This window comes from Tamandua tetradactyla, chromosome 2, assembly GCF_023851605.1.
Source record: "Tamandua tetradactyla isolate mTamTet1 chromosome 2, mTamTet1.pri, whole genome shotgun sequence".
In the NCBI taxonomy this organism is placed as follows: domain Eukaryota; kingdom Metazoa; phylum Chordata; class Mammalia; order Pilosa; family Myrmecophagidae; genus Tamandua; species Tamandua tetradactyla.
Genome location: NC_135328.1, coordinates 4,472,032 through 4,484,518, shown reverse-complemented (window position 1 = coordinate 4,484,518; position 12,487 = coordinate 4,472,032). Strand labels below are relative to the sequence as shown.

Below are 12,487 nucleotides of genomic sequence, written 5' to 3'. Positions count from 1 at the left end.
GAATGAATGGCTGTGCATTTGTTGTTTTCCTCTTTGTTATCACCTTGAATCTTCGTGCCACAGAGAAGGAAGCTGAGACTCAGACCAGGTCGGGAGCTAACTGGTCGCCAGTTGCCAATCTGTGTGGTGACTCCCCACTTTGTACCTTCCCGGTTCCCACCATCCTGGCTTGTCGGGGGCAGCCTCGGGGCCCAGTGGGCGAGGTGGGGACTGGAGCTGCACTGGCAGGCAGGGCAGCTGTGTCCCCATGTCCCCTCGGAGGTGTGGGCGATGTGAGTCTTCGGGAAGGACTCCAGAACCCAGTTGCTGCTGGGAGGACAGCAAGAGCCGGTCTGGCCGACTTGATGGTGTTTGTATGCTTGGGTGGAGGCCGGAAAGTGGGCAGCTCAGAGAGACTCCGGAGGAAGGAGGAGGCAGAGAGAACGAAATGGCTCAGGGTGTCCCATGAGGGAAGTAAAGGGAGAAAGATGTAAGTCCAAAATTTAGCAGAGATGAGTCCCTTAAGAAGGCCAACTGGGTAGCCCTGGGACTGCATCCAGCCTGGAGCTCTGCACTCATGCTCACCCACCAAAATGGAGCACGCAGAAGGGATGGGAAGCAGACCCAGGGTGCACCAAGTTTTTAATGCCCAACTGCCTGATTTCTGTGGGACTCACCCTGATTTAATGAGACCCTTGGGTATGAGGAAGCTGCTCTTGTTTTCAGCTTAAACCTGGCTTGTAATGGTGCAACTGCAGTGCCTGCTAAAATAAATCCTCCATCCTTATCCAAAAGTACATCTTTTTCCCCAATGGAGTGGATATGAAGTGACATGATGAAGTGAGCCGTCTTGGTCTCTGTGCTGTGCTGTCTTTGCTTCCTAATGAAGCTCTCTGGAATAAAATGTCCCTTCCAAATTTTGAAGAAAGGAAAAAACTCCATTGAGCACCTCTTTGGCCAAATGATCCTTTCTCTAAATGTTGGATACTAAATGCAAACTTGAAAGTTTTCGGAGTACTTTGTAATAAAAGGAATCTGTGAATGAGCCCTGCAAGCAAGAGGTATTAACCTTTGTCTACTTAAATTTCAAACTCTGCATTGACAACTGCTTTCTAGTTCAAAACAAGTACCATGAGCCTATGTCACATTTGAACAGGCAAAGTTCATGTCGGGAAAATGAGAGACTGTAGATACAACAGAAGTTTGAACTAAACCCAAAGGAAAACTAATTTACTTCGAGTGTGCACATCCCACACTGCAGTTCTAGGAATGAAAAGGTATAATCTCATACATTTTGGTTAGTGACTTCTATTTCAATGGCAATGTTTAGGAATGTATTTGAATTTTGTGCTCTGGATCCATTAGCCGAGCACAGTGGGGAGGGGGTGGAAAGTGGGAAAAACACAGAGGACAGGAGCATGGGGTCACTGTCACCCTGCGTTCTTGGCAGGCTAGAGGACTAGACCCAGCTCTGTTCTTCAGAACTAAAGCAGGGAGTGCACAGAGAACTCCCAGAGGCTCCAGGGCACAGCTCCAGCCTGGCAAGACTAGAAAAGGCAACAGGGATTAGTGCTTCTGTCACCCAGAAAGTACAAAATAATCCTCTCTCAGACCTTCCCTCAATGTCCCAGATGCCCCAAAGGGGCCATGCCATTCCCAAATCAGTTCTTTTTATGAAGAAAAAAAATTGGAAAAGAGGTCATTTGACTCAATTTAACAAATAACTGGACACCTATTATATGCTTCAATGTATTAGAACCAACAACCACAAAATAGGACCAAGCCCCTTTCTTTGGGAAACCCTACCTAAGAAGTCGCAGATGCTTCAGCATCTGTCATTCATTCACATCCCTGACCTTCAGGTGGAGAAAGGACGTTCTCGGAGCACCTCTGAGGGGTGGCGGCACAAAAGTCAAACTTCCTCCTTGCAAGGGAGGCGTCTGAGTGTTGAGGGAAGAGTAGAGGCCCTGGACTCTGACAGCTGTACCCCTGCCCAGCTGGCAACCACAAGGCCAATCAGCCTCTCTGAAAAGCAGCAGTTTTATTTGTGAAAGGAGAATACCATGGCTCCGTGGAGCTGGTGATGATGGTAGAAAACCACCCATAGAGCACCTGGAGGAGAGTAGACACTTGTGGAATATCGTTTTCCCTTCTCTCCCCTCACAGTCTCCTACATTCATCCGCACAGCCACCACCCACGTACTCTTAGCACAGTATTGCCCAGAGCTAGCTCCACCTACGGAAACAAGCAGATGATTGGAAGATGAGTCTAGGAGGAAAATGTGTAAAATCCTTATGGACGCCCCACTTCCAGAAAGTGAAATTCTTCCTACATCAGGACCTTTATACGTGCTATTCCCCCCAAGTGGGACAACCGTGCTGTCTCTGTGACACAGATGTCAGATTCTATCTTTATAAATATGATGCAAAATACAAATTATTCTATATTATAAATACAAAATAATAAATTTCATTTTTCCCAATGTCCATGTAACAAACATTTTTGAGTATTAAATGTGTCCTTTCGTGGGAAACACACACCCAATGAGCTTGTTCGGACGTAGCCAATTCCAGATACAGTGCCATTCCATACGAGAAGGCTCCGCAGAGCAGAGAGCATCTATTTTGAAGATAGTAGACCCGGGATCAATCCCAGCTCTTCCGATTTCAGACATGTCATGTCTGGGGCCCTAGGCAAATTCTCTCTGAACAATGGGGGTGGAATTACCCATCTCACAGAGCTGTGACGTACAGATGGAAAAATGTGTCTAAAATGCCTATCTCGTTAGGTGCTCAATTAACAGTGGGGGCTATTGTCACTCTGTGAGGAAGGATAAAGGAGCATAACGCTTGTTGAGTGCCTGTAATTTAATGTACATTTTGTTTAGAGCTCAGCAAGTACCACCCCATTTGATATATGCAAACACACGTGTGTATGCACACATACGTGTACAGAACTGTGAAGTAATTATCAGAGGATAATTTTTTTAAGGAAGTTAAAATCATGACTCTCATACAAACATAAAATGAACATGTGCCTAGGATTTTATTTAACTCAGTAAATAATGAGAATACTAGTCAGATATGTACAACTGCTTCAAAGGAGAATTCAAACACACTGATAGAGGCCATCAACAATTCCGAAATGAATGTAAGTAGATGAAAAATTGGTTGATGTCCATGGGGCAATAATCCACAGTGCTCCAATGGACAAAACTTCTTTGAATTTCCAAGGTCAAGAATCATTTGTGTTACTATAATTTTTTCTGCAATTGACAGATTTGTAAAATTGCAAAATTGCAGGCCCTCATGGAATTGGATAACCTGGAAGGTTTACTAAATATCCTTTTATTTTTGTTCATTTCATAATTTTTTCTAACATTATAATCTCCATTTGCAGTTGAGGAAAAAGACTCATTATGTGTCTGTATTTGCCTACAGTCTCAAAAAGTACAAAAGTCAGGTTGTTTATCTAAAGGCTTATCTTTCTTTCACTCCAAAATGACTGTGGTCTTATTTGAGGGACTGGGATATGCTTTTGTTTTCCTTTGTTTTTCAGGGTATGAACAATCAATACAACCGCCGGGAGGTCTTCTGCTGTGAAACGTGTCGCGAGCTCAAAAGCTTCTGGGAAAAAGAAATCAGCAAGCAGACTTGTTATCGAGAGCTGGAGGAAGACCGGCGTGGGAGAAGTGCCCTGAGCAAGTACGTGGGCTGTTTTTCCTACTGTGTTTCTTAAAAGTAAGCTTCTCAATAAAATACCAGCTGTGAAGTTGGGAAGACTGAATTATTCTAATGATCCATGCATTGAAACTTGCCGCCATCTAGACAGAGTTTTCTCAGGCTCGGCGCTGTTGACCTTTGGGCCAGACACACCTTGTCTGTGGGAGGATGTCCTGCACTTTGTACTATGCTTAACAGCATCCCTGGCCTGTGCCCGCTAAATGCCAGCACCACCCTGTCTTGGATTGAAAGGATTATGTGCCCTAGAAAAGCCATGTTTTAATTCTGATCCATCATGTGGAGGCAGCCTTTTCTTTTAAATCTCTTAATCCCTATTCAGCACTGTAGGTTGGAAGCTTGATTAGATTATCTCCATGGAGCTGTGGTGCACCCAATTGTGGGTATTAACCTTTGATTAGATGGAGATGTGACTCCACCCATTCCAGGTGGGTCTTGATTAGTTTACCAGAATCCTTTAAAAGAGGAAACATTTTTGGAAAAAAGCTTCAGAGCCACAAGAACCAGGAGAGCCCATGGAGCCAGAGAACTTGGAGGTGAAGAAGGAAACACTCCCATGGGAGCTTCATGAAGCAAGAAGCCTGGAGAGGAAGCTAGCAGGCGTCACCATGTTTGCCATGTGTTTTTCCAGCTGAGAAAGAGACCCTGAATGTCATCGGCCTTTCTTGAGTGAAGGTAACCTCTTGTTGGTGCCTTGATTTGGATATTTTCATAGCTTTGCCTTAATTTGGACATTTTCACAGCCTTAGAACTGTAAACTTGCAACTTAATAAATTCCCCTTTATTTTAAGCCGCTCCGTTTCTGGCCACCCCTGGTTGAAAAACACAGAGCCATAGTTATGGGCGAGCCTTTTTCTAATATATAAACAATAATGAGGATTTGATATTCATATCTTGATGAAATGAAAATCTCTCCCTGAGAGATTTTCTCTGTTGCAATCCCAGGCACGTTTGATTACACTGAATTTTGGGTTTAGGTCAACAGGTATGTATGCGTAAAAAACTAGTTAAAGAAAAAAAGACTCTGTGTTTGGGATGATACATAGTAGGATTCTCAGGGGAGGGTAAGGTGGTCCTCTCCTCACCAGCAAGTGGACTTGTCAAAGTCAAAGGAATCTGTTGAGAGGAGATGTCGGTAGAAGACAAGTGTCTCGTGTGCCAATATTGCATGGAAGAAAGGACCAGCGCTGGCCTTCACAATGGTGCCCACAGGCCAGCTTCATGCTCTAGGGCCTGCTTGGGTGCTCTGTCCGTAGAATGGGAACAGCTGGACCTGGCTGGCTGGCCACTAAAGAGTCCCCTCGCCAAGTGGACTGGCAGGTGTGTGCTCTGATGGACAGCAGGACACCGTAATTTCATGTTTCTGCATCTGGCCCATTCAGGCTGAGCTGAAAATATGCATGATTCACATGTGCTGAACTCAATGGTAACTTCCAAAAACATTTCTCAAGCTCCAGAGGGGAAATCGCCTTTCTGTCCAGAGAACAGTTCTGCCACCATTCTGGCTACGTCTCGCTTGTCTGCCAGGCCTTCTCCACATCCTAGAAGGGTCACATATTTGAACATCCAGTCCTGGAGATTCTCAGTGGTGCCGAGAAGAGCTGGGGTGGTCAGTCAGTTGCCTAGTTGCTGCCATCTTCCACGCCCCCCACCTGGCCCACAAGCCTGCCAGATTCCAGAGTGAATGCTCACCAGTACCTTCCCTTGCAGGAGTCCTGGGATGCTGGATTAAAAGATTTGCAATATGATCTGATTTTTGCTAGAATGTTTTTAAAACTATATCCATTCTATCTTTATATATTAGAGAAAGATTAGAAGAAAATACACCAAGACATTGAGTGGTTTTGTTGTCATTTGTTTTTCTGACTGGTGGGACGGCAGACCTTTTTATTGTGCCATTCTATTTTTCCCAAAATTTGGGGAAATAGGCATGGTGCTATTTTGTAATTAGGAAACAAGTTTTATTAAAAGGGCACTCAATTGTAAATGGTCCATAGAACAAAAGCAGAAATTCCCAGAAGTAATCCCTCTTTTAAAGTTTGGGGCACTTTTCTTTTCCTTCTATAACCAAGAGTAGAAAGCTTCACAATGATAAAATCAAACATTTCATCACTGTCTTGCCTAAATAAATGTTTTAAGGTGTGGACATAGCTACAGCATTGTTCACAGCAGAGGAAGAATGTAAAAATTAAGCAAAGGCGGGGTGGGCCGCGGTGGCTCAGCGGGCAAGAGTGCTTGCCTGCCGTGCCGGAGGACCCCGGTTCGATTCCCGGCCCCAGCCCATGTAAAAAACAAACAAACAAACAAAATATAATAAAACAAGAAAATGTTTAAAAATGTTTCCCTTCCTTCTCTGTCTTTCCTTCCTTTCCTCCCTCTCTCTTTAAAAAAAAAAAAAAAAAAAATTAAGCAAAGGCAATTTCCTGTGATCCCCTCACCCACTCTTGGGCCCCCGCCCTTGCCACAGCTGTTACCCTTATCGGCTGTAAACAAGAATCCTCCAAAAGCCTTCTGAATTTGGCAAACAATGAATGAAAACATAATGATTTGCTCTTATTTTTTGCTAACAAACAAACATAAAACCACTCACACATATCCCAGATAAGCCATATTGCAGAAAAAGAGACTCTGGATGTTTTCAAATCAAAACCAGACTATTGGAACATTTGTTTAAATCCCTGCTGATCTGGGCAAACAGTTTGAAACACGGTAATAATCCCTCGGCATGCACTTTCAGACCAATGAACGTCAGAAATCGCTTGTTCCCTATTCCAGCTCTGTGGGCTCCACCTCCCCAAATTCTTCTGTGCATAAGTGCACACACACACACATGCAAATACACCGCACCCACACCCTTTTTAAAAATTTGTTTCCACACCCTTTTTCATTCCATCTAAAAAAGATCAATCCAAACTATCATGCAATCAAGAGATGGTCCAAGTGACCAGGAGAAGACAAAACCCTCAAGATATTCCTCCAAACCCTTTGCTGATGGGAGAATAAAGCTCCTGGTGTCTTGTCTCCCTCTCCCGATGCTGGGGTAACACAGCAAGGAATTGTGCCAAAGCTGGTAGGGTGGAAGTAGTGATTTCGCCCAGACGTATTCACTAGCAAATGCCTGCGGGTTCGCTGACCGAGAGCAATGTGGCCAGACTGGAGGAATCCACTTGCCCTGCTAATTGGTCATACTGGCAGAGGCTCTGGACATCAGATCACAAGCCCAGTGGGTGGCCTCAGAACTGCAAACCCCCTGACTCTTTCTGAGTTCAGCTAGAAAGAAGCAACACAGCACAGATAGGGTTGGGTCCCTAGAAAATCTGGAGCCAGTAAACAACTGATTGAGCCCATTTGAGAAAAGCCAAGCCTGGGATAGTTGGGTGTGCACCCATCATTCTGGTGTAATTATTGATTACACTTCCTTTTAGTTTAAAAGTATCTCGGTTCAGATGATACATTACATGGACATCTAACTCTCAGTGACCAGCCTGTAAATAAAGTTGGGAAATTGTACAGGGCTTATATAAAAAAAAGCATTGTTTTAATGCAAGAAGTATTGTCTTCAAAATACTTCTTCAGTCTATAAACAGATAAGTGAATAAAACAAATCATGATCTTTACATACAATAGACTGTTAGCCACAAAAAGATGAAGTTCTGCTAATCCTTGAGGATATCATGTAAATGAAAGAAGCCAGATACAAAAGAACAAGTACTGTGTGATTCCACTTATATGAAATAACTAAACTAAGCACATTCAAAGAGACAAAAGTAGATTAGAGGTCACCAGGGTATTTTTTTTACTTTAAAAATTGGAAAAGAATAAAAATTTAATTTACTTAATTTACTTTACTTTAAAAATTTAATTTACTTTAAAAATTGGAAAAGAATAAAAAGTGAGTTTCTTTCCTACCCTGTCTCCTAGACCTACTAGCGATAACTGCCATCAATAGTTTCTTGTATATTTATTCCTACATTTTCAGTTTGAATAAGCAAATAAATATTTATCCTGTATTTTTATGCAAAATGGAACTATGCTTCTCCTCGCTTTCTGCACCTTGATTTTAAACTTAATGTATCTTTGAAATTTCCCATATCAGCACATTCTGTTCTTCTTTATTGCATCCCATTGCAATTATGTAAAAATGTATTTAATCAATCACATTTGAAAATTATTGAGGTTGTGTTTTTGTTTTCTGGCTTTATAAACAATGTGGTAATAAGTGCGCCTGTAACCACATTTTTGCATATATGAATAAGTATTCTGGGATAAATTCCCAGAAATGAAATTGCTAGGCAAAGGAAAGAGCTTTCAAAATACTAACGCTAACTCCTGCTCTGCAGAGGGAGTGCCCATTCCCACCGTGCTGCCAAACTCTCAACCACTGTTAATCTGCTAGGTGAAGATGGTAGCTCGTTGCTTTAAATTGAATTTAATTAATTACACTTTTGTTTGAGATCTTTTCATAAATATAGATGCCATTCGGATTTCGTCTTTGGGAACTGCCTACTTACATAGATTTCTTCCATTTGCCTATAAATTTTACTTTCTTCAATTGGTTTGTAAGCATGAATTTCTCTTCTTGTTGTGAATAGTTCTATGAGTTTTGCAATCCATATCACAATCAAGGTTTAGGAAGTTCCAGAACTCTGAAAAAGATCCCTTCATACTGGCTCTTTTTCATCCACTCCTCTCCCTTGTTCCCGACCACTGACAACTAATGATCTGTTCTCCATCCCTATAATTTTGCCTTTTCCAGAATGTCCATGTTCTAGTTTGCTAGCTGCTGGAATGCAATATACCAGAAACAGAATGGCTTTTAAAAAGAGGAATTTCATAAGTTGCTAGTTTACAGTTCTAAGGCCGAGAAAATGTCCCAATTAAAACAAGTCTATAGACATGTCCAATTTAAGGCATCCGGGGAAAGATATCTCAGTTCAAGAAGGCCGACGACGTTCAACGTTTCTCTCTCAGCTGGAAGGGCACATGGCGAACATGGTGGCGTCTACTGGCTTTCACGTGGCTCTACCAAAAGGGACTCTCTCCAAAATGTTTCCTCTTTCAAAGGATTCCAGCAAGCAACTCCACCTTCAGTGGGTGGAGACACACCTCCATGGAAATCATCTAATCAAAAATTACCATCCCCAATTGGGTGGGTCACAGCTTCATGGAAAGAATCAAAATGCCCCCACCCAGCAATATTGAATGAGGATCAAAGGGCATGGCTTTTCTGGGGTCCACCACAGATTCAGACCAGCACAGTCCACCTAAATGCATTGTACAGTATGCAGTCTTTTGAATCTGGCTATTTCCACCTACCAATATATATTTGAGATTTAGTCTTGTTGCCATGTGTATCAGGAGCCCATTCCTTTTACTCATTTAGTAGTATCCTATTGCACAGGTATATCACAGTATGGTTGGTTACACATTCCTCAGTTGAAGGACATTTAGGTGATTTCCCATTTTTGGTGATTTCTTGGGTTTGGTGATTATGAATAAACTGCTATACACATTCACATACAGGTTTTTGCGTCAACATAAGTTTTTATTTCTCTTGGGTAAATACCCAGGAAGGAGACTGCTGGTTCATATGGTAAATGTATGTTTAACTGCATAAGAAATGCCAAACTGTTTTCTAAACTGGTTGAACCATGTTGCATTTCCACCAGCAATATAAACCAGTTCTGATTGTTCTACATTCTCACTAATACTTAGAATTGTGTTTTGTTGGGGTTTTCTCAGTTTATTTGGTTGGGTGGAGGTTTTTTGGTTTTGTTTCTGTCCTTTCTTTGGTTGGCTACCTCATTGTGGTTTTAATTTACATTTTTATAATGATTATTGATGCTGAGTTACCACATAACTTCTTGGTAAAATGTTTGTTCCGATTTCTTGCCCATTATGTATTGGGTTGTTTATTTTATTATTGTTGAGTTTGAGAGGTTTTATGCATTCTGGGAACAATTCCTTCCACAGATATCTGATTTTCAGATTTTTTTCCCCTGTTTGTGGCCTTTTATTCTTTTAACAGTAGCTTTCTCAGAGCAAGTTTTTTATTTTGATGAAGTCCAAATTTTCTTTTTTGTTCTTTGATGAATCACAGCTCCAATGTTGTAGCTAAGAAGTCTTTCCCTATTCAAAGGTCATGAAGATATTCTTTTGTGTTTTTTCCTAGGAGTTTTATCATCTTACATTTTACATTTAGGGCTATTGTCCATTTTGAGTTAATTTTGTTTCAGTTGTGAGATATGGATCCAGGATCATTTTTTAAAATATGAATATCTAATTGCTCCAGCACTATTTGTGATAAAGACTATATTTCCTCCATTGAGTTGCCTTTGTCCTCTTGTCAAAAATCAACTGGGGGCAGGCCACTGTGGCTCAGCAGGCAGAGTTCTCACCTGCCATGCCAGAGACCCAGGTTCAATTCCCGGTGCCTGCCCATGCAAAAAAAACAAAAAAGTTTAAAAAAAAATCAATTGACCATATTTTGTGTGAATTTATTTCTGGCCTCACCATTCTGTACAAGTGATATATTTATCCCTTCTCCGATGCCACACTATCTTGATCACAGTAGCTTTATATTAAGTCTCAAAATCAGGTAGTGTGAGTCCCCCAATTTGTTCCTTTTCAAAACTGCTTTGGCTTATCTGGCTCTTTTCCCTTTCCATATAAAATTTAGAATCAGCTTGTTGAACTCTACAGAAAAGTCCCTCTGCGATTTTAATTGAGATCACATTGATTCTGTAGTTTAATTTGGGAAGGATGAAATTTTAGGGGAAACTGCCTATTCATAGCCTTTGCCCATTGGTCTACTGATTTTTTTTTTTCTTTATTAATGTGTAAAAGCCATGTGCTTCTTTGAAAGCCAAACACTTCACTGAACCAACAGATGTGGAGACAAATGCACTCAATCACACATATTGTGTCCCTTTCTCAGGCTCAGAGAAGAATGGAAGCAGATGCTGGAGAAAAGGCTGAGAATGCTGGACAATCCTGATGAAAAGGAAAAGCAGGCAGATGTCGTTGGCTGAGCGCTTTCATTAGCTCCAAAGATAACGAGCCACCAAGGGCACTTTTCTAAGTGAAAAATAAATAAATAACACCCAGGACACTCTCTATCTGCTCTCCCATTTGCGAGGGGATTTACGTGTGAAAGCTCCCCTAGTGCTAATGGCAGTTATTATCCAACTCAATCCTCTCTGCCCAGAGGACAAGGTGACCGCAAATGGGATATGGAGCTCAGGTCATTTAATATAAAAAGCTCTTGGAATTAGCACTCTCCGTGCTTCAGAGATGCATGTAGCGTAATTCATGTCCACATTTTTTTCTCATTTTGAAATCTGAATGCAAGTCCACCAAGAGCAATGATCTGGAAGAGGAATCGGGCTTCCCCAGGTCTCCTGGAAGAAAGTCCACCCCCCACCACCACCTTTTCTGTGAATACAGATATGCAACTATTTGCAGAAATGAAACTATTAACAGAAGGGTTTGTTAACAATAGGGTTTGAAAATAAACTTAAGTAATTTTCTTTTTCTCTTCCTACCAAATTTGGTGGGTTTTTTTAATTTCATAAATATGCCTAATTAGAAATGCACAGTGAAAGCAAGATGATGCGAATAAAACTTGTTGCCATGCCTTCACGGGTGTGGGCTGGGTTACCTCTCCAGGAGCCCCTTTGGTTCGTACAGCGAGTGTCAGCTCTCTGCCCTCAGCCACAATCCTGGAATTTAAAGTCACCCTCACTTTAGCCTCTCTTAGCCCGGGGGATAACTGCAGGGCAGTGGGCAGTCCCCAAGCTATGAGCTCTAAGGTGCAGGGCTCAGTGCCCCGCCATCAGCTCTTATTCAACACGGGATGCGACAAGTAAGCCCCAAACTACAGCTGGGAGTATAGACGTGGAGTTTGGTAAAGGAGGCTAATAATGAAATTGAATTTCAGTAAGGATGGAGAACTATGGGAATAATTTTGAGGGTAACTAACCATGTCTGGGGGGTCAGGGAATGTCCGCTGAGAAGCTGATGTTTGAGAGCTGAAACATAAAAATGAGTGAGAGTCACCCTGGAAGTGAGAAAGGGGGAGAGCGTCCTAGGAAAGGGAGCAGCGTGCGTGAAGAGCCACAGAGGAGGAGGAGGGCACTCGGAGGGACGAGGTGCAGGGACTAGGGGATGCACAGTGAGGTGAAAATCCTAGGAATGTGTCTGCAGCACATATGAGAAGGGAGGAAAGGGTGAAGAGCTGAGGAGGAAACCCAGGCTTAAGGGTCTGGATTTAGTCTCAAGGGAGCCATCGACAGATTTAGGTAGAAACATGAACTGATTACAGCGTTTCAAATTTTGTAATGCGTGTACACCTGTGTATATAATTTGATATAAGTGCATAAATATCATGCATGCTGATATGATTTCGTTAGTTTTTATAGCCATATTTTCTCGTCTTAACTTGCTCTCTCCCTTCTCATCTCTATCCCCTGCCATCTGCAAACCTCATACCCCAATAACCCACGTTAACAACCCAGTATGAACCCTTCCATACTTTTCATATTTTTCTCCATGCTCACTGAACCATATAAACGTAAACACACACACTCTCTAGGACTAAAGGACTTTAATGAATGCATTTGCATGCTACCATTTTACAAAATAGAACCATATTACACTTTTCTGCTTCTTGCTTCCCTTATCCAGCCGTACCTCGTAAAATCGCTTCCAGAATAAATTCATTCTGATTCACATTTTAATGGTGTCAGATGGTACCACAGTGTGATGT

At 42.0% G+C, this 12,487-nt stretch overlaps 1 protein-coding gene and 1 long non-coding RNA gene across 2 annotated transcripts in view; one reads left to right on the top strand and one right to left on the bottom strand.

The window, feature by feature from the left end:
• The window catches only part of LOC143658881 (uncharacterized), a 142,730-nt gene that overhangs the window by 68,036 nt on the left and 62,207 nt on the right, over positions 1-12,487 (bottom strand). The window lies entirely within an intron of this gene.
• LOC143664909 (protein FAM240B-like) lies at positions 3,542-10,751 on the top strand. The gene is made up of 2 exons (XM_077138356.1): positions 3,542-3,684; positions 10,658-10,751. The coding sequence occupies exons 1-2, from the start codon at positions 3,542-3,544 to the stop codon at positions 10,749-10,751; spliced, it is 237 nt and encodes a 78-aa protein (XP_076994471.1).

Bases quoted from the DNA above. Each gene is read 5' to 3' on its own strand.
- LOC143664909 (XM_077138356.1), top strand. From the start codon at position 3,542: ATGAACAATCAATACAACCGCCGGGAGGTCTTCTGCTGTGAAACGTGT. The intron at 3,685-10,657 runs GTACGTGGGCTG...TCCCTTTCTCAG, and splicing joins GGGAGAAGTGCCCTGAGCAA to GCTCAGAGAAGAATGGAAGC.